This window comes from Montipora capricornis, chromosome 4, assembly GCF_036669925.1.
Source record: "Montipora capricornis isolate CH-2021 chromosome 4, ASM3666992v2, whole genome shotgun sequence".
In the NCBI taxonomy this organism is placed as follows: domain Eukaryota; kingdom Metazoa; phylum Cnidaria; class Anthozoa; order Scleractinia; family Acroporidae; genus Montipora; species Montipora capricornis.
The window spans coordinates 6277566-6300219 of NC_090886.1; the positions used below are offsets into that span (position 1 = coordinate 6277566).

Genomic DNA, 22654 nt, shown 5'->3' on the forward strand with positions numbered 1-22654 from the left:
AACTGCAGGTCTGAAATGATTGTTTAAGGAGGTTCAAAAGGGTTTTCAACTGAGCGAGCGCGCGTGAGCCACACACACAACATTTGCAGACTGCAGTCTGCAATAGGCTTGGATAAATTCTGCCGGCAGAATTTCGAGCAGAATAAGGCATTTTCGAGCAGAATTTGAGCAGAATAAAACAGCGGCACTAATGATATTGATAAAGGTTGTAAGAAAAATTTAAAATTCAATAAAAAACAAATGGAAAATACCTTGTGTTTGATTTGATTTTTTGACCTAAAGTAAGATGAATTACATTTTGCTTTGCATAACGAATTTAGAGATTAGGCCCAGGCTCCCTTTCGTATTTGCAAAGATATTATACGGCCTGAAGGGAATGCGAGCAGAATAAGGGTGTCCGAGCAGAATTTCGAGCAGAATTTCGAACAGCATAAGCGATTTTTACGAGCACTACCGGCAGGCAGTATTTATAAGCCATTTTACGAGCAGAATTTATCCAAGCCTAGTCTGCAAATGTCGCACACCGCTGAAACTGCGCATGACGAGACTGGATAGAGCAGATTTAGTTTTGGCCACTGAAATCAGACCTGCTACTAGCCACTATGCTAGTAAGCTAAAAAGTTACAGTGTAGTTTCGAGCCCAGCGAGTACGCAATGTTGCCTGTCGTCACGAATGGCTTCGTGCAAGACTTGTGACCGTCTGTTCTTAACCCCAGGATCCTTAAAGTGCCCCTGTGATAAAAAAAAAAAAAAACTTCCTTTTTTCCTTCAGATTTTGAAAGTGTGTTTGCTTAACACCTGACTGGCAAAATTTTGAGCTTTGATTTTTATCCAAAGGCCGTTTACTTTGAGTGTAAGTTTTGGATTTCACGGTCCGCCATTACACGTTCAAAACTGACCAATTGGACCTCAGACGGTTGGATCCAGGGAAAAGTGACGTCAGAGGCTCACTAGCTTAAAATTTCAGTGTGTGAACGCAGCTTATTATATATGCAAAGCGTGAGTTTAAAAGTCTGAAAGCCCAAAACCCCCGTGCTGCATATTAATTTTGCAGCGTACACACATATTGCATTCTTAAACTAGTGAGCCTAGTTTGACGTCATTTTCTCCTCGATCCAGCTCTCTCAAGAACATAATGTTAGTAATGGAAGACCATTAAATAGGAAAATTACAGTTAAAATAAAGAGGTGTCTTTTTGAAATCGAGGCTTAAAACGTGGGTCACTTAGTGTTTTGTTAACACAGTTTTGAAATCCAAAGAAAAATGTGAATTGATTTTTTGGTCACAGGGGCACTTTAACATTATACCCCTATCAAATTGTGCGCGCAGCATTGTGCCCTTGCTCACATTCTGGAACCGTTCTTGAGGTCTGAGAGCAATAAAATAGGGAGTTTAAGCACGCGACGTTTCTGAGCCGCGGACGGCAACCCGAAATGAACATTTCGAATGTCAGGACAGTAGTGTCTCCCAGATCCTAATCATCTCTAATGGAGGAAAGATACTTAGCAATATATAAAGGCGGTAGTGACAAGACAAGTTAAAAGGGAAAACAGCTCACTTCCGGTTGCCATCCACGGCTCAAAAACGTCGCGTGCTCATTACTAATCGAGTGCGAGGGCCGTAGCGGGGAATATTAGGGAGCTTAAGCACGCGCGTTTTTGAGAGCGGACGGCAACCGGAAGAGAACATTTCGCGTGTCAAGGCAGTGGTGTATCCCAGATTTTTACACTAATCATCTCAAATGGAGAAAAGATACTTAGCAATGTAAATGTGGTTGTGTGAAGACAAGTTAAAAGGGAAAACAGCTCACTTCCGGTTGCCGTCCGCGTCTCAAAAACGCGCGTGCTTAAGCTCTCTAATTGACTCGAAGTTGTGACAGTACAGACCAGGCGCAGTGAGGTCTGTCCAAAAACGACCGAACTGAACGATAACCTTTTATATATAAAACTACATTCCGTTTGCTATAATAATTATTGTACTGTTCCGATGAAAAACATAAAATACCGCTTTTTCAAAACTTTTTGTGTTTCGATCAAATCGAATTTCTCGGGAGAGAGAAAAAATACGGAAACGGACCATTTCCATGTTAATCGTCCGTAATGTAAAATCCCGACCGAAAACTAGCCAATCAGAGTCTTCCATTTAGCCTGGGAATTGCTTGCCATATAATAATACCGGTAATTATTATTATTTCCTGGAAAAAACGTGTGAAGCAAAATCCTGGCCGGCTTGAGCAATACTGGAACCCATGGGTATGTGGTTACACTGATAGTGACGGAGCGCAACCCCAGTCAAACAGTAATAGATTTGAGTCATGTTCAACTGCTTAATAACACTTTCCCTTGTAAGAATGAAACTTACAGATTTTATTACGTATAACGCAGATAATTCTAGCCATTAATTGGGAACACTTTTGGGGTGAAACAGTTAAGCAGATCTCTGTCCACAAGGAGACTATGTACCCTTTAACCCTTCGCTCCGAGGAATCCTGTACCAGTTCCAGACTGCTATTTTCATTGGTCCTGCTGTATCATTGTTAATAATAGTGCGGGTTTTCAATTGAGTATCGAAAGTAATTAGCGAATTACTTTTGTTTTGCATTACTTCACTCAGTGATTGGTTCAAAGTTCTCGCGCCATTTTTTCAACCAATTAGAAGAGAAACCAAAACCAACTGTGGCTCGCGCGTGCACATTTTCCTGCGCTTTGTGTCGGCTACGTGTGATTACTTCGAGTTTTGATTGGTTTACTGGATTGTCTCTGTCCTTTTTGATTGGCCAAAGTAATTACTTTGGTTTTGGTTTCACCACACTCGATTGAAACTCGCTCTAATAATGATAATGATAATGATAATGATGATGATAATGATAATGGTTCCTTTACAGTATCTCCATAAAATACGAAATGGCTCTTCACCTGTAACACATTAATTCAATGAAACTACAATAATAACAATGTCCTTAATTCCAATATTGCTGAGATTGACTAAAACTGAACTAACCAGTTATTATGTACACTTAAGTTACATAGTTGTAGAATTATAAATCACTTCTTAAATCAATTGTTTCGTTCTCCATTCACAGACCGTGTCTGGAAAGTCACAGGGTCTCCATCCCGTCATAAGAGTGAGACTTCTAGATTTTACACTCTCTACTGCCCATCAATTTCATTTGTCAACCAGGAATGGTTCAGGAGTAAAAGGGTTCATGGAATTTTCTCTTAGCATCCAGTAAAAGCCAGGTTGGCAAAGCAATGTAACATTGTAAGTGGGAAAGGAAACTAAATACAAACATCTGTTCAATGGTATAATATTGTGTACAAACATTGACAAGTCAGAACATTTTTTATGGTCAGTAACAGAGAGTGAAACACTGTACATGAGGCTTGACCTGGTTCAGGTGGGAATAGACAAGTAACTATATACCCATTAGCCTACCTAGAACATCATCTGGCGATGTCGGTTCTTCAATCCACACCGGCTTAAACTTGGCCAACCGTTTCATGTAATAAACTGCCTCCTCTACCTCCCAGCATTGGTTTGCATCCATTGCCTGGAAGCAGAGAAGTTAATTTACTTTTTAGTAAAACTGAAAAGTTTGCATTGACAACAATGCTCATTAAATAAGAAGGAAACCTGATTGACTAGAAGTCCCTATAACAAGAGAGCTGTCAGGATTGGTCGTCTTGCTAAATTCATAATTTTAAGGCAAATAACTTACTAACCAGAAAGTTATCCCATCCAATTTCACTCCTAATTATCTCTGCTCTCCGCATATCATCATCAAGGTTGGATCCAACCTTCATTTTAAACCTGCAAATGACAGAATGTAATGTGGAAAAAATTATACACCATGTTACAAGATATACCTACAGTACTGCCACAGGTTCTGCTGAACAATGGCTGGCTTGCAATAATTGATGCCACTCTCTTAAGGAAGCTTGAAATCAAAAGTTTTTGAGCCACACTTGTAATACTTGAGATTCTCACCTCTGCCGATATCAAATTCAAATTAATGTTCTAAAAAATGTCACTTTTGGATGTGGTGAGCTGCACATTAAAAGTTTGCTTGTGGGCCTGCTCTGATTATTACGAGTAAGATTTGTTTCTTCACTCTTACAGAAAATTTTTAAAAAGTATCAAGTTTTTATCTTTCTAATAGTGTCTTCATTAAAAACTCAATAATTTTCTCTCATATCACATACAGTATTATTTAATTTTAATTTGGTCACTGAATTAATTTAATGTTTTCCCAAAAAACTGCATTTTAGAGGGTCTTTAAGTGGTACTTCACCATTTCCATGGCAACAGTTAGGAACTTGCAGACAACCTTTAAAAATGCACCATAATAGTATTGAAAAATATCAAAACACTCCCAGCTGAAAGGATCAAGAGTGCTGTAAATCATGTTTCCGACAGAAATCCACTGTGCATGTGGAAAACCCTTTTGTTCACTTAACAGCCCAAAGGAGCTGATTCTTAAACTAACCTTGTCCACCCAGCTTTGAGGTATTTCTGGCACAGTTCTTGCAACTGTGAATCAGTGTACCCTATCCACCCAGCAGAAGTTGTGTATGACGGATACCCCTTGGCAATGATCTCTTCTTCTGTGATTGCAATGTAACACAGAAAGTTAACTTTTATAACACAGAATGTTAACTTAAAAAAAAAAAAAAAAAGTTCTTATTCGGCCCTTCTTTATTGAACACAAATTGAACTAAAAGATACTATTCCTAAGGCAGATGTGGAGCATTTGTCAATAAACTGGTGATTGGTTGTTTTGCAAACAAGCCAACTTGCCAGTTTCCTTCCTTACTTTTTTAATCAGTCAATACACCTAACTTTGTTTTTAATTTCATCTACGGTAATTTTTTCCTTTCATTTTGTGATTTAAGTCATGTAGCAAGTCATTTTGTACCTGGAAGGTCCCTCATAAAAGCCTTGTGGTTTCTGGAAGTCTCTCAGCCAAATATATCTTACATATCTTATGTTTGTGCTATTTATTTACTACTTTTTCTTTTAAAATACTCTTTCACCTAATTTGTGTATTCACTTATTTGTTAGGGGTCTTGGCAAACTGCGAGCCAGCGATCCATGAGAGTCTCGCATTTAAGTCTAAGCACCCATTTCAAATAGCCCTGATAAACACCACTTAATTCTAAGCACCCACTTTAAACGGTTAGCTTTCAATACATGTAACTGCATGGATCGCTGACACCCATGACTTGCATGTTGACTCACGCGCATATGGCTCACATGTTGACTAATGCATGGCTTGCATCTTGTACAACCTTGTTTATCAGTTTATGCAATTATTTGTATAATGTAATTATTTAGTTGGCAAATTGGAGGTAAATAAATAAATAATAATTATTATGATAATAACAATAATAATATCTGCAGTTCAACATATGATTCATTTCATGAATCATTTTGTTTGTTAATAACAATATAATTATAATAATAACACACTGATAGTATCACTAACAATCATCATTAATTTTAGTACCTCTTTCCTTCTTGCCACTTAAGTTCTTCTGAAGAATGTCTTGAGAAATAAGAATGCAAAATTAATGTAAGAGTTTGGACAAGACAAAAACAATCATTCATTATGACTGTGATAAATACAGTAAATCTGTTATGTACACTAGAATAAACTAATTTAAGATAGAAATTCTCCAAATTAAAAAAAAAAACCAACAAAAACACAAACAGTTCAACTTAAAGGGTAAGAATTAATTTGATGCAGAAGAGGCTTCATGACAAGTTAATGACTTGAAAAAAGACAAATTTTATTTCAAAAACTAAAAATTAAGTAGCAGCTTGCTATAAGTGTGTCTGTTATAATAAAAGTATATTAAAGTTCAATTATACACTGTACAATAAACAATTATTAAGTAAACCAGATACAAAGAGCACTGAATTCTTGATAATATGCATAAAATTACAGTTTTTTCCTGAAGCTGTGAGATTTGACCATGGACAATTTCCAAGCCAGGTCTGTGAAATGAATTTGATCATTTTCTACCACACACAGTTTAAGAAGATTAAGCCCAAATTAGGTTTAAAGAAGGTTAGCCAAAGGTTTCTTTTGGCCATTATGTCTCGCTATTCATTAAGCCTTCCTTGGCTTGCTTCAAAATCAGTAATGCATGCAAGGCACAGTAAATTAGCTTTGACTTAATTAAGAAAATTAAGTCGAAATTAAGGGTAAATAAATTGGCCGAAGCAGAAAATACCATAATACCACCCAAAATTTGAACAACCATTGCTTTTGTTTTCTCTTGGTACCACTGTAAGTTTCAAGAGAAACTGGAAACGATATGCTTCTTGAGAATTTGGGTGGATAAACAGAGTATAATGGTATTTTCTGATTCAGGTAATTAAACTTGAGAAAGGAATAGGAGAAGATGTACCGTACATGTTACACTTAGTTTTAGTTGTTACTTTCCAAAACATGGGAGATTTATAACAGTGAACAATAAAAAGTATACTGTAAGGTTGCTGTTTGTCATATAACCAGGAAAGTTCCCTTACTCATAATTGTTTCTCATATACAGGATAGAAAAATATAGCCGGTCGTTTTGCCAACTAACAATAATTCACAGCTTGCCATTTTCTGCAAGTCAAAGAGTTTGACAGAATGGAACACGGAGACCATAAATGGTCTCAGTGTTTCATTCTGTCAAACTGCCACATGTCAAGATTTGACAACTAACCTGAAGTGGGAGCACATTTTCACACAAAGCTGACACACAGTTTATATCACTTGAGGGTGTGACAGATCTCACACTCAACTGGCACATAATGGTCAAATTACCAAGCAGTTCAAATCACTGATAAAAGTAGCACTTAAATGTCAAAAGGAAGCCTTTATAGGGTAACAAACCTAGTGCTTCCTCTTTAGTCAGAGCATCAGATCTGAAGATGAAAAGTTCAAACTTAAAACCCTCTTACAACTAAAACCAAGAAGGGCCTCAAAGATCCTTTTTTCAGCAAACAGACTGAGATTATTATAATAAACTCCAAAAGCCTTATTAATTTAAGTTGATAATACTATATTTTTCTTACAAGTACACACCCCTCAGAAGTTGCTTTGTATTCTTCACATAAAGCGATAATAAATGATGAAAGTTGTGCCTTCCACTTCCCTTACATTGTGGAAGACAACAAGAAGTTATTCAAAACCGACAAGGTAGCTGACATTTTGGACTGCAAAGCTGCTTAATATTAAGTATTCATTTTACAATCACAAGCCATGGGCAAGCCATTGTAAATCCCATGCAGGTCTTCCAGGAATAGTGCTTCATATGTAATAGAGAAAAATGCAGTACCTCCGGACATGGCGTTAGAGCGTCATACCAAACGACTCATCCTGGGGTTTCGGCCTGTGTGATTGCTTTTGGATGCAGTTGACCCTTCACTGCTTTCAGATACCGACCTTCCTCCTGGTACGGCATTGACGGAGAAAAATATCGGCCCCTAAACCATATGAGACAGATCCCACTCCTACTCACAGCTCCAGGCCGCCCTTATCAATTACAGCTTAAATAATTATTCATGGAAAAAGTCATCTTCTATCTCATGTGATAAGCACTGAAGTCACGGAATACAAAATTAATTGTATGCACGTGCCCTGCTAAAGGTAATGTACAAATATACTTAAAATTTCTTGAAATCATCTCAAATTTCAGGGTAACTACAATCAGGAGTCATCATTTTTAATAAATGTACTGAGGCACCTGAGTGCAGCTCAGTGGTTAAGGGTGCTTGCCTTGAGATCCGGGGATCCCGGGTACAAGACCCATTCTGACCATTACCGTAACGTTGAATTATTTTGTTCCTGGTAGTCACTGGTTCAACTTCTCATCTGCACTTGAAAATAGCCAACTGGTTTGCCTCCGGCCAGTTGGGATTCTTATTTAACAGTTGTTGTTGTTGTTGTTGTGTTCTGTTGTTTCATTGATTGTGTTTCATTGGCCCTGAAAAGCTCTGGGGAGTGGTCAATTATATGTATTGTCTGTTATTAAGAAAACCTTAAATAAAGTGCTACTATAATCAAAAATCACTTCTAGTTTTTCTTCCCCCTTTTTCCAATGTTTTATCAGTGTGACAGGTGCCTGTCTCCCGTCGTGGCTCCCATGTGCAGGGGCTCTGGGGGTGCAGGGATGGCGCAGTGGTGAGAGCACTCGTCTCCCACCAATGTGGCCCGAGTTCGATTCCCAGACTCAGCGTCTTATGTGGGTTGAGTTTGTTGAGAGGTTTTCTCCAGGTTCTCCGGTTTCCCCTCTCCTCAAAAACCAACATTTGACTTGATTTACTTTCATTGTTAATTTCACTTTACAGTGTCCCCAATAGACCATTTTCAAATTCTCACCGCTGGACTGGATCTAGCATGGAATGGAGGCTAATGCGGGCAAATTTTTCAAATGCACAATTAATTTGCCCGCATTAGCCTCCATTTCATGCTAGATCCAGTCCAACTGGCCTATTTGTGCTCCAGCGCTAGAACGACTAGACACTTAAAAAAAGTTCCTTTCCTTTCCTTTCCTTTTTCCTCGTCGTTGGGTTGCCAAGATTTCCCAGTCATGGGAGCAGTCGCCATTTACACTGTACATGTATCAGCTGGTTGCCAATAGTGCAACATACATGTAGCTCTTGGATGTCTCAGGGAACCAATCTTTACTTAGCGACAGAGTTGTTACCTTACTGTTAGGAACCCATTTGATACAAGTAACATACTTTAGTTTCCATTCAGTCAGTCAGTTAGCCGGTTGGTCAGTCAAAATTAATCAGGCAAGTCATTCAGATCTATTCAACAACTGATATTATGGAAAAAAGAGGAAAAAAAAATTCAAGCAAAATTGATACTTACAGATAACTGAAATCTATTACTGAAACCAGTTGTTCAGGAGACTGAAGAAAATCAAGTAAAATAACAGACCAATAATTATTAAAAATAATAATTTTTTTACAGTACAACACAGATGACAACTTGCCAGCAGATTATCTTCATGTACTTGCCCTTTAAAATTATGATAACAAACAGACAAAAGTAACCATCAAGATTGTAGCTTAACTGGTCACTGGTAGTAATAAAGCACCGTTTAAATAGAACATTATTGTGTGTAGATTTACTTCCTCAAACAATGTTGATTTCAGGAAAATAGGGCTTGCAGTAACTGTAACATTTCAACTTGCTCAGGGTAACTCATTTTAGTAGGGCAGGAACTGAGTGGTGAAGAAGCAAGCACATTGGATGTAGCTACAAGTCATTGCTTCCAGTAACTGCATTGGGAAATCCCCAACACCCAGCCCTTGGTGACAATCCTGGACAATGATCAAGTAGAGAAAGAAACACATAGTCAAATGTGCATGTATAGTAATATGCTGAAGTTCCTGAGGCGCTGCAGAAGACAACCAGCAATCAGCTGGTGATTTACAAAGGGGGGTGGCTGAAATGAATTTGGGACCAATCAAGACAAATTAAATCCAGCTGATATTCACTCAGAGAGGGGCTTTAATGAACCAGGAGTGACTACAAGTGAAACCAAACCACTACTTCAAATTAATAACAGGCCACATCATGTAATTCTTGGCATCGACTAATTCAATGACTAAACTGCATTATGAAGTCCTCTTGTACCGTAAGTTGCAGTGTAAGGAGGAACAAAAACTCTCTCACTCACCATATCTGTAAGCAGTTTCCAAAGAGGCTGAAAAATTGAATGAGCTATAATTCAGTTCGCAAACAATTACTGGTATGCAATAATTGATGCAGGAGAGGGTTCATGACAAGTGAATGACTTGAAAAAAGACAAAATTAATATTATTTTCAGAAACCTAAAAATCAAGTAGCAGCTAGCTATAGAATGTGTTTATTATAATTAGAAGACTATAAAATTATTAAGTACAGTATTATACGCTGTCAGAAACCCATAAGGGTTGAAACGTGTAACGCACATTCACAGCTTCCGAATATTCAGTGCTAAGTACTGTATTTGGAAACCCCTCGCTCGAGTTAATTTCGCGCCAAAGCCTGCAAAGCCTGCAAATTACTGGTTCGTGCAATTTTGGTCATCTTTGAAAAAAATTTCTCCTGTTTAGTTATTCCAAATTGCACTTGAAATCTTGTGGTTACCTGAACAGGTTACTCAACCTTGTACCTTAGTGCATACACAAATCAACTGAAGTTAACAAAACTGCATACACCTGGCATGATTGCGCAAAGGCTGATTCATCTTTTACAGCGCATGTGTGAAGTTTAAGCCAACATGCATAATTATGTGGCAATTGCAAAAAAATGGCATCATTGAAAGTATTAATAAAGCATGAATATGGCGTATATTACTCTCAAACGATCTACATGCACACATTGTTCACCATAGACCCACACAAAAAGATGTTGAGTGTTTTCGGAAAGGGTCAGTCCGTGAACTGTTACGTCTCACTATGAGAGATCACTTTAATTTATGAGCGAACATTTACAAGCCTTAGTGAACATAATGAGAATCATTGCCATCACCCTAACCTATTGTAAACAAGATATAATAATCTTGCTGACATTTCTTCTGTCTTTCTTTTTCTTCTTTAGTTCTTATTAATTAAATGTTCCTTTTCATTGCAAATTAAATATGCTAAAGGGACAGCTAACAAATTAAGACTAATTCACACAGCTGATTATCTCATTACCTTGTTTTCCATCTTTGCCCAAAGGTCCCACAAAGCATTGACAACAGCTGCTAGAGCAAGGTGAATGACACCTTTCTCTGGACCAAGCTTAACTGAAAGAAAGTCAGCTTTAATTCAAAGTTTACAATTTTTCAAAACAATCTTTTAAATTTGGAGTTTTTAGCTTGCAAAATAAACTACATGACTGTAAAAAAGTCCTTCACAGAGGGTGACCTTAGGCTGTGCATTTGTCATGTGGTAAATTAATTTGGGCTTGGTAGGCCATATTAAATTTTTGCAAAAAAAGTTACATGTACAATAAGTTATGGAATTACATTATATTGCATATCCAAGCTAAGGTTCTCTATAATAATTACAATTATTATTATAATAGAAAAAGCTTAAAACTGAAGCTAACAGCCAAGGATGAAATACAGGGAAATGAATAGTTTTCTTCCCATTGCCTTGAGTCTTTTTGAGTCTTTTGTTCAATGACTTGCAAAATGACAAGAAGAATGAGCAAACAAAGACGTCTAACATACCCATCTGATCTGGTCTTCATGAGCCAACTCTCGCCAAGTTCTACCAAAATCACTGAAGATCTCTTAATTCAGTTGTTTTTCCAATTAATGCTTCAGCATAAACTTTGGCAGCTTTCTCAAGACTAAACAAAAAATAAAAATTATTATTGAATATTGAATAAGAGCTCAATGTTCGCAGGCAAAAAGATGAAAGGCTTTAAACAGTTGACTTGCATTACAGCATGCAGTACACCCTCTCAAATGATTTTGGTGTACATTGACAACCAGTCTGACCATCAGTTACATGATGTAAATGGCCTTAACTAAATTTCATAGAAATGAAGCTCTTCACAGCCTTTTTGTTGCAGTTTTTGGCCAACTTCCAAATTTCATTTTTGATCCACTTTGTCTTGTTGGACTGCAAGTCAAAAGGTTCTATATCAACATATGAAATCTCACTCAGACGCACACAGATAGCATTCATTTCACACATACTGTAGTAAACTTAAGATAACTTGAATGCACTGAATGGCATACTGGTAATCAGTGCTTTCAAAATATTAAGGACTGACAGCCAAAGAAAAGGTAGCTTAAACAAAAGTTACAGTGTACTTCACTCAGAGAAGTCGGCTACTTTTTTATGTCATCAAAAGATGTTTGTGGTAATCAATACACTACAGTAACTGTAAAGCAATGAAAATGCTTATTTGGGTACTCAAGAACTATTAAGCATAATAATTATTATAGTGGGAGTCTGGTAAAACCTTCACAAATGAGCAACCATTAGTCAAGACTGGACAAAAAAATATTTATATGAACAGATTTTTATTGCACAAACTTCATGGAGCTCTGTAGTTCACCTTTTATAGGATGTCATTGTGTTTAAATGAGGCTACATGAAATTTAGGCAAGGTTAATCTCAAGCCGATGCTGCATGCATGCAGCTTTTTTGTGCAAAATGGGTGTGCTTTTATTTTGGGGGCACCTGGAATCCAGCAGGGCTTGCTTGTGCGTGGGCGTGCAATCTTTGCTCATCTTTGCAGGTCATAATTTTTTGTGACTCGTTGTGGTTCATTCATTGAGCCCCACCCTTCACGTCACAAGGCTAGTTGGTCGTGGAAGCGAGTATGATCTTGTCAGGTAAGTGTTTCTTTCTTTGGACCATGTTCTAGTATGATGGTACCAGTTATAATTAGTGGCTGCTTTGAGGGTGGTTCCTGGTTGTGGGTTGCTAGGCCTGCAACCTTGGGGTACCTGGATCACAACAGGCCCTTCTTGCTAACTTTTAAGGCACCGATTCCCAAGCTCATCAATAATTATTGGCAATGAGTTAATTGTAAGGTCAACTTAAATGAATTGTAACGTACCTAATTCATTTCCTCGCCCAGGGGTAAATGTCAGTCCATGACCTTCTGCGCCAGTTTCTCCGTCCGTTTGGAAAACAACATAAACTGCAGAGTAATCAGGTGATTTGTGCTGTGAAAGTAAAGCAAGCATCAGAATAACCCAGATGCAAGCATGACACACTGAAAAATGTCAGATGTGCTCATATCGGTTCTAGCCAAAGTTCTGCCAGATTGACTGACTAAAGGTTGAGGTCAATGCCATTGGGTTGTTAACACTAATTTTTTCTGCACTGACCTTTCAATGCTCTCTGTTTTCTGTGAGCATTGATCCCAAAAAAAATTTCAGCCACTCCTTACCATTGACTTGCCTATCTTTTGTTAACCTTTCTGGTGGTTCATGTTGTCCAGCAACACAAAAGTTACCTTATCTACCCACCTCCTACTGAGGTAATAGACCATTTTATAATTATTGTAGCTGAGTTACTGGGTAATTCCCGTATTGGAAAATAAAAATTTCCAGTATTTGGTTGAAATCTGAAAGACCCTTACAACAAAAATGCAAAAAAACTTATCATGTTTTGTACATAATTTGTGGTTTTCCTTTGCAAAACGTTCTACTTTTCATTTAGCTTGTGCGTATTTTTCCCATAGCATCGAACCTTCATTTGAAACCAGGTCAACTTTAAAAGACCTTGACAGGCCATAACCTAGTGACTTCCTTACAGGAATTCAGCCAAAGTTAAGGCGACCAAGACCTTATTATAGATTTGCATAATTTACTCATGTTACATGCAAATTAAATAATTAAAAAAAAACCCAACAACAACAAACCCAAAATCCTGACAAATTATTATCCTCACGAGGTACAAAGTTTCCTCACTATGTGAGTTCAACTTTTTGTAAACACGTTACACGTAAAAATACTCCGGCGGGTCTAATTTGCAGGTCGCAGGTCGCGGGTTGCAGGTCATTGTTTCACCAATACAGAAAGTATCCTAAACATTCCTTTAAGCTAACCTTAGGCCTAAAAACTTTTGTTTAGGCCTAATTAGGCCTAAGGTTAGCTTTTAAGAATGTTTAGGATACTTTCAGTATTGGTGAAACAATGACCTGCAACTAGCGACCTGCGACCTGCAAAAATACTCAAGTGGAAGCAATTGGAGCTGGCAAGTCTTTACGTCATCAACCGGAAACGGACCTATTTCCTACTTTGTAGTCACAATTCGAAAGGAGCAAAGGACGGACAAACACCTTAATCCATAATTTTTAAATGAACAACAAAGGAAATTATTTAGCTTTCAATGCTACTTTTTTTTTATGTAGTTCGTATTTCGGTTATCGAGCAAGCTAACATAATGTACTTTTTGTAAGATGATCATGGACATCGATGGGGTTTGCTCCTGTTGACAGTTGCTTTCTTTGTCTTACTCACCATAGCATCCGAACCATGCAATTCCCGAGAAGTTGGGAATCGTATATCCCGCAAAGACACCTTAGTAAGCTTCACCATTTCGAAAAAAATCAAGGGAAACTTTTCCGAAAACTTTTTGCTGTCACGGTACCACCTATCTCGAAGAGAGACTGGGTTGGGGACCCATGCTACGTCATAGGTAACGCAAGGTAACGCAGGTAACTTATTTTTTCGCGGGAATTTTCCAACATGGCGGACAAAAAAATGTATCATCGTTTATTCGTTTATTCTCTGTTTCATCATAACTTATAGGTCCTAAATTTCTTTATATGCAGGACTGGATTGCAATTTGTATAAAAGATTGGTATTCGCCGTGCAAATTCAAGCTGAAATGATATGTCGCAGATCGATAAAACTGATTTACTGGTACGTTGATTTGCAGTATTAAAACCTAAGCGATATATAATTGCAACCTGCAATGGATTTGGATCAAACACAAGCCATTTACGATATCACTGACGAGGAAGAAGATCTTATCGAAGAGGAAAGACCGCCGGCGTGGAAAAAGGAGGTAATTTTTAAATTTGATTTTAGACGTACGAAATTTGTGTGTGTACATGAAAATGCAGACAGTTGATGTTGTGAAATTTGCCCACATAATAATTGAGAGCACTCAAGCTTATTAAGGACATTCGCGCCCAAAAGGTTTCCACGTAAAGATTTTTTTTTAACTTGCCACGCAGAAAGGTAATGATCTACTTTTGCCAAAAAGGCAAAAAAAATGGGGGGTCACCGTGCTCGTTTTCGAGATCATGAGGTGCACTTTTACAAGCTTGCGTTATTTTAAGACGATCTTAGCTTACAACTGTCAGCAATAAAAAAGCTACGTTAGTGAAATTTAGATCAGGTAAACATACTCAATTCAACATAACTAATAGCGATATTTCTTGTTTACAAACATTGACGTCGCATTTCATTTTGTAGTTTTGACATTCAAATTTGCCAACCATGGAACAAAAGAAGTCATTGTTTCAACAGCCAATTAGGCTCTGGTTAGCACATTAATAGCAATAGGTGATGTCACGAGAAAGAAATTCACTATATAACTAAATTAACCTTTGCAGCTGATGTCTTTTTCTAAGGCCAAATAGACCTTGAAAAACGATACATGTTAGTCTAAGAAAGAAATTCACTATAACTAAATTAACCTTTGCAGCTGATGTCTTTTTCTAAGGCGAAATAGACCTTGAAAAACGATACATATTAGTCTAAGAAAGAAAACTTCAGTCGCACGAGAGCATAAAAGGCGAAATATTTGTAACTTCTCACGCACAGATTTTTTTGGTTTTTGTTAAAATGGACAAAATCAGAAAAGGAAGTGATCAAGGGAAAGAAAAATAGGGGTCACCGAGCATTCAAGAGTGTAAAATTGCTGTGAAGTTCTCAAAGTGATGACCAGTATATTCGCACTGTCACGTGATTGCGTGACATTTCCGAGAAGACTTGGGTCCACAGCTATCCCATGATGCCACACGCTTTCACGTTCCCTTTTTGTGGAAAATGTTTGCGCCTTTGGCATCGTTGGCATCGTGTTTACCTTCGTGGTCTGCGATGTATGACGTGTGCGTGACATGCGCGAAAAAATGCCCAGTAGCAATGGGCGCGAACATCCTTAAGTCTCACGCATTTCGATGCAATCTCACGCTCTCATGCCAACACGAGCATTTCTCACGCATTGGCACTTTTCTTGTAGGTAACTCTACCTTTTAAGCTTTCAGAAGTGCTCATGAATTCCGAATTCGTTCCTTCACTGGCACTCAGCTTCGGCCAATGTTCATGTGCGAGCAATTTTCTTGTTTCTTTAGGACTTTCACACGTTTAATATATGAAGTATAGGCCGATATGTTAGCTCAGGCTGACAATAATAACATGGGCTCTCTTAGCGAGCAGCATGAAAAAACCAAAATCGCAGACTTGACGGTGCATTTCCAGCTATTTGAGAAGTGCAAATTAAAAAAAATTTCTGGGAGAGCATGTCCCCAGACCCCGCTACAATTTTGGGGTTTACCCAGCACAAGAAACACAGGACACTTGTGCCTTTGACGCAATCAAGCATCTCACTCTTTAAAGTGGTAAGTATGATCAAAAAATCATTTCCTTTTTTTCTTCAGATTTTGAAAGCGTGTTCGCTTTACACCTAACTGGCAAAATTTTGAGCTTTGAGTTTTATCCAAAGGCTGTTTATTTTGAGTGTAAGTTTTGGATTTCATGGTCCGCCATCACTCACGTTCAAAACTGGCCGAATAGACCTCAGAGGGTTGGATCTAGAGAAAATGACGTCATTAACTCACTAGCTTAAAATTTCAGCGTGTAAACGCAATTTATTATATATGCAAAACACGGGTTTAAAAGTCGGAAAGCTCGAAACTCCCGTGCTGCATATTAATTCGGCCGCGTACTCATGTGCACGCATTGCATTCTTAAACTAGTGAGTCTTTGATGTCATTTTCTCCTCGACCCAGCTCTCTCAAGATTTTAAAGTTACAATGTAGTAATGGCGGACCAATAAATAAGAAAATTCCAGTTAAAATAAACGGGTGTCTTTTTGAAATCAGAACTTAAATCTTGGGTCAGTTAGTGTTTAGTTAACATTGTTTTGAAATTTTAAAAAAAAAAGATTTGTTTTTTTGGTCGTAGTACCACTTTAAGACTTGAGAGCTCTGTAATACAATGTATGCTACATACAATGATGATGATAGTGATGATTTCTTTGGACTGTCAACAACAATGAAAACTCTATACTCCAATACTATAATCCACTTCTTCAATATTTCTTTCAGGTGGCACAGCTTAAGGTGTTTTCCCAACCAGTATTCAAAGAAACTGTGTTTCCCATATTCCAAGGTCTGTGATTCTAAGTAAAATCATTCTGATTACTATAATGGTTATTGCCATCAATCCCTGTTGCATGTAACCATTATACTTTTATAAATTGGAAAAGTATTAAGAAAATTTAGTACCAAGCTTCAATCATATTTCTTTCATTTTTTTTTTTCTTTTAGGGGACAATTTCATTGGTAGAGGTGGAAAATGCAATATTACAATCCCAGTCAAGGTAGGATTAACTAAAAATGCTTAATAATTTATGTCAGGGGACTGGGCATGGGACCATGTAGTTTTGAAAGGTTTCACCCGATGTGAAGGAACCCCGAATCCAGCAAATGTGAGGTTTGGAATCAAGAATCCAGAGTGTGGAATCCGGAATCCAATGGATGGAATCCAGGATCCATTTCAGTGCAACCTGTTTGTTTGGAATCCGGAATCCATGACTCATGATCCAGAAATCAATAATTATTTGCAATCCAGAATCCTTGGGATAGATCAAATTAGACCACTTGGATTCCTTTACATAGTGTGAAGGGTTGCAATGCAAATGACACCCTCGAACCCAATGAAACCATGACACTTTTGAAACTAGTGAAAGCATGACACCCACGAAATGAGAGAAACTGTGAAGTCCAAGAAAGCATGGAAGCATGAAACATGACCAAACCATGTAGTCACACCCTTTACATGCTTTTATACGAGTCAGCAACACTACTACATAATAGTTGATGCTAATTAGCATAATTATATTATGATCCGTAACACCAAGTTGTTTGTTGAGAGAAATCTGGAGTGTGTGTGAAAATCTGGTTCACATGGGTGGAAGGGTGAGGTATTAAGGAACTGATACTCGAAACAAACTGAAATCTTTAAAGTAAATAGGAAAAGAAAATCACAAAGTGCTATGACAAAAACCTTGCTAGGATAGAGCTAGAACCAGCCTTGATTTTCTGTGACGTCTAAAGTCAAACCTGAAGACACACGACAAAAAAAAATCATATTTACTGCACTTTTGTTAGTTGTCAAAGGTTAGAAGACTTAAAAGTCTAAATATTGGAAGACAGAACAATATCTTTACAAACTCCCTCTTTTGCTAATTGTGCTACATTTTTATTATTAAACTCTCAAAGGCACTGTCAAAGAAGCATGCATGCATCGAAGTTCAAGGGGATGTGCATGTTATTCGTGATTGTGAAAGCAAAAACAAGACCAAGAAAGGAAAGGTATCAATGATTTATTAATGCACAATTTTTGTTTATTATTGCTGGAACCAAAAATTTAAATGTCAACTTTTGGGTTGTGAGTCTCATTTGAAGAATTTTATTGGTTATTTTACAGTCTTTCTTGAAACCGACTGTAAGATATGAGCTAAGGCATGGTGACATATTGACACTAGGCGGTGTGAAATGTCAGTACTTGGTGGAGAAGATTGGCGAAGAGGTAAGTAGACCCTTGAACAATTATGAGGAGATATCTTCAATGATCGTGTTTGACAAGACTGATTTAGTGGTGGGAGATCTGTCAGGACTGGGAGATACATAGGGTAGAACGAGAAAGGAGAGATTGGAACCTTAAAAACTGGGAAAGAACAGGGCAAAAGTGGGTGCAAGATGTGAGAATATTCTGGGAACTGGGGAGAAGCAAATGGGCACTGGGAGAAAAAAGCAAACTAATGAGAAGATGGGAATCAAATGAGAAGGAGATGGGAACTGGAAAAAACAGACCTGAAGGGAGCTAAGAGAGTGGGATTGAAGGGGACGAGAAGTGTAAGAGTAGGGTATGTCTGCATCTGGGAGAGAATGGATAAAAAGTGAAAGAGAAGGGAATGAAAACTGGAAGGAAAGGAAATGCAAACTAGGAAAGAAAAGAATGAGAACTGAGAGTAAAGGGTGGGAATTAAGAGAGAAGGGGATTTTGGAGAGTGGGAGATGGTAGCTGGCAAAGAGGGAATTGAAACTGATAGTTAAGGGGAATGGAAGTCAGAGGAAAGTATGAAAACTGAGGAAAGCAAACAAGTGGAAATCAAGTAACTATAACGCTTAGGGACCGTTCATTATTTATCGGAGGGGGCGGGGGCGGGGGCTGGGTGATTTTGGGGGGGACCTGAAATTTTGGCCACTAAAAAAGGGGGGCCCTGGCAGGAGTAATTGCTGAGTTATGGAGGGGGGCCTCGAAATTTTAAAAAGGTCAATGTTTAAAAATGTAGAAGTTAACCTTTGTATAAATATGGTATTACTTAAAACACTACTACAAAACTAGCTTAATTATACACATATTTAATAATAATAATTCCCCAATAGAATAGGGGGGTCCTAAAAATTTTTTTGCTTTATTGAGGGGGATCTTGATAAAAAAAGGAGTTTTTTGGAATTTTTCACCCAAAATAGGGTGAAGAAGATGAAACTGGGTCAGAGACCGGATCAGAGTCTATGCTACCAGAAGTGAACACCGAAGAAGAAAAAGAGGATGACAAGGTACTGCTTGCCGTAACAAAGGAAGAAGCAACAGAAATCCCAAGGGAAGACGTACGTGTAGAGCAGGTGGCTAAAGATTACAAGCCATCTGGACTGTCCAAGGTACATGTAAGACTTGCCATCTTTGAGACTTTTTGAAAAGTAACCTCAGCAAAATGAGATAACAATATTATTTAATTCCTCAGGAGGAAGCAGAGGCATATGCTGCAGACACAGATTATGATACCAATGAGGAGGGGGCTCCTGCAGCAACAACTGTTGCTCCTGTTTTTTACAGCTCTGATGATGAACAGGAGACACCGGCCAGATTTAAGACTGCAAGTGAGTTTTGGTAAATTGTAGTAACTACTAAATAAAATTATGTCATTGTTGTCAATTAATATTATTTATATTCAACATACTGTGGCAGTTTCTTTGCGATATTTTTAAAGTAAAGAAAAGTAAGCAAACTTGATTTAAAATATATATAATATAATGTTATTTGACTAACACTTCTCTTCACACAATCACTTACAAAATTTACAAACAAACATACGTTTACAATACAGTTTCTTCCACTACTTGTTCTTTCCCACTATATACAATGTACCACTTCAATTATTAAAAATGAAATTAATTATTTTATTTTAACAACAGTTTTATTGACTCTGAGCACATTTCTTTATTTGCCATTGTAGTGTAGCTTGTCTTTGAAATTCTAGTATGTTAGGTGTCTTCTCTAAGCATTCGCAAGCATAAGTAAGCAAACTTGATGCTTGCAGACAGTTGCCTGTGTATAAGCATGATAGGGGTGAATTTGGGACCAATTAATTAACACATAATTATGTTGAAGTTGTAAATTTTAAGGAAAAGTCAATTCTTTGTTGTATGGAAGTGCACTTAGCTATCGAGCTAGTTCACAGGCACCCTGCTTTAAATAATCTGAAAGAACAAATTCAAACTTAACAGAAACAGGATTAAGAACCCCAGCTGGCAGGAGGCAACCAGTTGGCCATTTACAAAGTGTGATAGAGTTGAATCCGAGACAACTGGAAACAAATCCAAACTAGAGGTTAGAACAGGATTTGAACCCGGGGCAACCACATGCAAACCCATCTCCCGGAGCAATAGACCACACTGCCCCTCCCTGGTTATAAATTTTTCAAACTACTGGTAGTTTATTTTTTACTTTCAGATTATGATAATGTCTAAAAGTAAAAAAAAAGATAACAAACAATCTACAATCAGTGACAAAATTCGGTGACACTTTGTGTTTGAACAGTTCTTTTTAAGTTTAAATTAACGCTAAAATTTGATTCATGCTCTATTCGGCGGATAGCGCTATCCATCGTTTGAACAAGTGGGGCCTGGTCGAAAGAATTGAAGGACAATTAATCAAGAAAATTAATTTAAACGTTTCCCGTGGGGGGCAACGAAAGGGAAAGATTTGTGTGGCAATCACCAAAATTAATTTTAACACACATGCAAATCCAATGCCCTGACAACTGGGTTATGCCACCACCTCCTTACATGTATATTGAAAATGTGTCCCTGACGTCTTTCCCAAGGTATTCCAAGCAAAGGGAAGTCCAGCATGGAGGGACAGACTCTGGCATTTGGACTAGGGAGCCCAGACAAGGTCTTTAGAAACAGGTAAAGGTGTTTTTTTTTCCTTGAACTTGCAGCTCTAGTAAAATGCTTAAGTTTGATGCTGCTTTTTCAATGTCTGTAGTACTGTTGCACAGTGTAGAGAAGTGTAGAGTTGCAATGTTAATTTAATTAAGGACCTGCCTTTTAGATGTAATCTCCAGTTGTCCCTCCATGATAAACCATTGGTAACTTTTCTCCTTAATTTCTCTCTCTTCCGTGGTTTAAAGAAAAAATAATTTTAAAAATATACTTTTTTTAACCAATTATCGGAAATGGCATACGAGAAGGTGAGAAATGGGTAATCCCATTGTGATTACATGTACAGGTAGTATCTTGTTCAGCATGAAGGCTATGTGGTTGTTCCATTTTTTTGCACCAGTTTAATTTTAATTTTCCTTTGTTTCAGATTATGATGATGAATATTAATTAGACAAAGAAAAATCAAAATTGAACTGGTTTGCAAAAATTTAAACCAAGAAAAAATTTGAACCAAAACAGCGATACTTGCAAGAGCTATAAATTAGGTATGCTTCTGAAACTGGGAGAAGCTCCTATCCCTGGCGTTGTAAGCTCTTTCAACAATCTGCCAGTCAATCTTTTATTATTTTTTTTACTGACAGTTTTGGTAAGTGGGTAAATGAGAGAGACACAGGGTCGGTCAGTCAACCACCCTTCTCTTCATTTTCCCAGCTTCCCTCCTTTCATCCAATATGTGAACTGGCCGGGAAGTGGTTAGGCAAGTGCCTCATAAGTCAACAAGTTTCATATCACTTTCTTAAACACCTCCGTATAGCCCATTTGTGTAGAAACGTTATTGAACATTGGATAAAGTTGTGGACAGTCGTCAAGGTTAATGTCCCCATTAACCCTTTAACACCCAAACCATCCTGAACCGGCCAGAATATTAACCTTTTGACTTTTACTTTGTCTAACGCTAGACGATTTTACTTGTCAGTGGGGAACCCCTGGGAGTCAATGGGTTAAAAAATCAGGGTGTTTGAGATTATTTTAAGTAGTATGTGGATTGAAAGGACGCAGTAAAGTCCCCATGTTTCTACTCTTGACAAGCAATTCAGAGCTAGCAAAAGTTCCAAAAATATCAAAGTTGGTGGCAAATACATTGTATTTTCACTGATGCATTTTAAAACCCTGCTTCTTTCAGAGAATCTTTGGAATCTGCTTCATCTTACTCTGCAAAAACAGGCAGTTTCCCACCAACATTGAGGCTAAGCTCTGGGTCAGACGTACATTCAGATGAAAAGGGTGATCTTTCATTTGATAACAAGCAAATTTCACCTGGCCATCCTGAAGGTAGGGGCTCTGGGATGCAGCCCACATGTGCCCCTACACTTTTGTATGACTCTGAGTCTGAAGATGGAAGTCCCATAAAGAGGCCAAAGTACCCACGGGTGGAGGATGCCGACAGGCTTGATCCCACCTGTGCGCCTACATTGTTGTATGGATCAGAATCAGAAGATGCTTCCCCACTTAAGAGAGTGAGTCGCCCTGGGGCCTCCAATATGCCGCCGGTACTGGATGAATCTGATTATGATATAGACACTGAGAAAGCACCTGTAGATATGAATGGTTCCACTGTGGATGCTGAAGGGAAAATCAAACAAGGCAAAGTTGAGGAGGCTGATGCAACCTTGCCATATGACGCAACTGAAATGAATTCAACGGATGATGAAGATGAGAAGTCTGGTGGCTTTACAAAAG

The 22654-nt window shown here is 38.0% G+C and overlaps 2 protein-coding genes across 5 annotated transcripts in view; one reads left to right on the forward strand and one right to left on the reverse strand.

Moving 5' to 3' along the window:
- The window catches only part of LOC138045397 (mitochondrial enolase superfamily member 1-like), a 36312-nt gene extending 24976 nt beyond the window's left edge, over window positions 1-11336 (reverse strand). For 2 of the 4 annotated variants that reach the window (XM_068891890.1, XM_068891892.1), the window contains exons 1-9: window positions 11211-11332; window positions 10690-10781; window positions 9687-9713; window positions 8873-8913; window positions 6887-6918; window positions 5507-5545; window positions 4487-4604; window positions 3723-3810; window positions 3436-3550 (exon numbers count right to left, since the gene is read on the reverse strand). In XM_068891890.1, the coding sequence (XP_068747991.1) occupies window positions 3436-3550; window positions 3723-3810; window positions 4487-4604; window positions 5507-5545; window positions 6887-6918; window positions 8873-8913; window positions 9687-9713; window positions 10690-10781; window positions 11211-11214 (556 nt within the window). In that variant the 5' untranslated portion in view covers window positions 11215-11332. Of the gene's footprint in view, window positions 1-3435; window positions 3551-3722; window positions 3811-4486; window positions 4605-5506; window positions 5546-6886; window positions 6919-8872; window positions 8914-9686; window positions 9714-10689; window positions 10782-11210 lie in introns of all 4 variants that reach the window. The other 2 variants (XM_068891889.1, XM_068891891.1) reach the window with 2 other exon arrangements.
- Window positions 11337-14166: 2830 nt separating this feature from the next.
- LOC138045395 (mediator of DNA damage checkpoint protein 1-like) overlaps window positions 14167-22654 on the forward strand; it is a 33731-nt gene continuing 25243 nt past the window's right edge. Inside the window, exons 1-9 of the mRNA XM_068891885.1 lie at window positions 14167-14517; window positions 16787-16850; window positions 17009-17061; window positions 17963-18055; window positions 18171-18272; window positions 19220-19408; window positions 19492-19627; window positions 20854-20938; window positions 22098-22654. Coding sequence (XP_068747986.1) covers window positions 14425-14517; window positions 16787-16850; window positions 17009-17061; window positions 17963-18055; window positions 18171-18272; window positions 19220-19408; window positions 19492-19627; window positions 20854-20938; window positions 22098-22654 — 1372 coding nt within the window. The 5' untranslated portion in view covers window positions 14167-14424. The remainder of the gene's footprint in view (window positions 14518-16786; window positions 16851-17008; window positions 17062-17962; window positions 18056-18170; window positions 18273-19219; window positions 19409-19491; window positions 19628-20853; window positions 20939-22097) is intronic.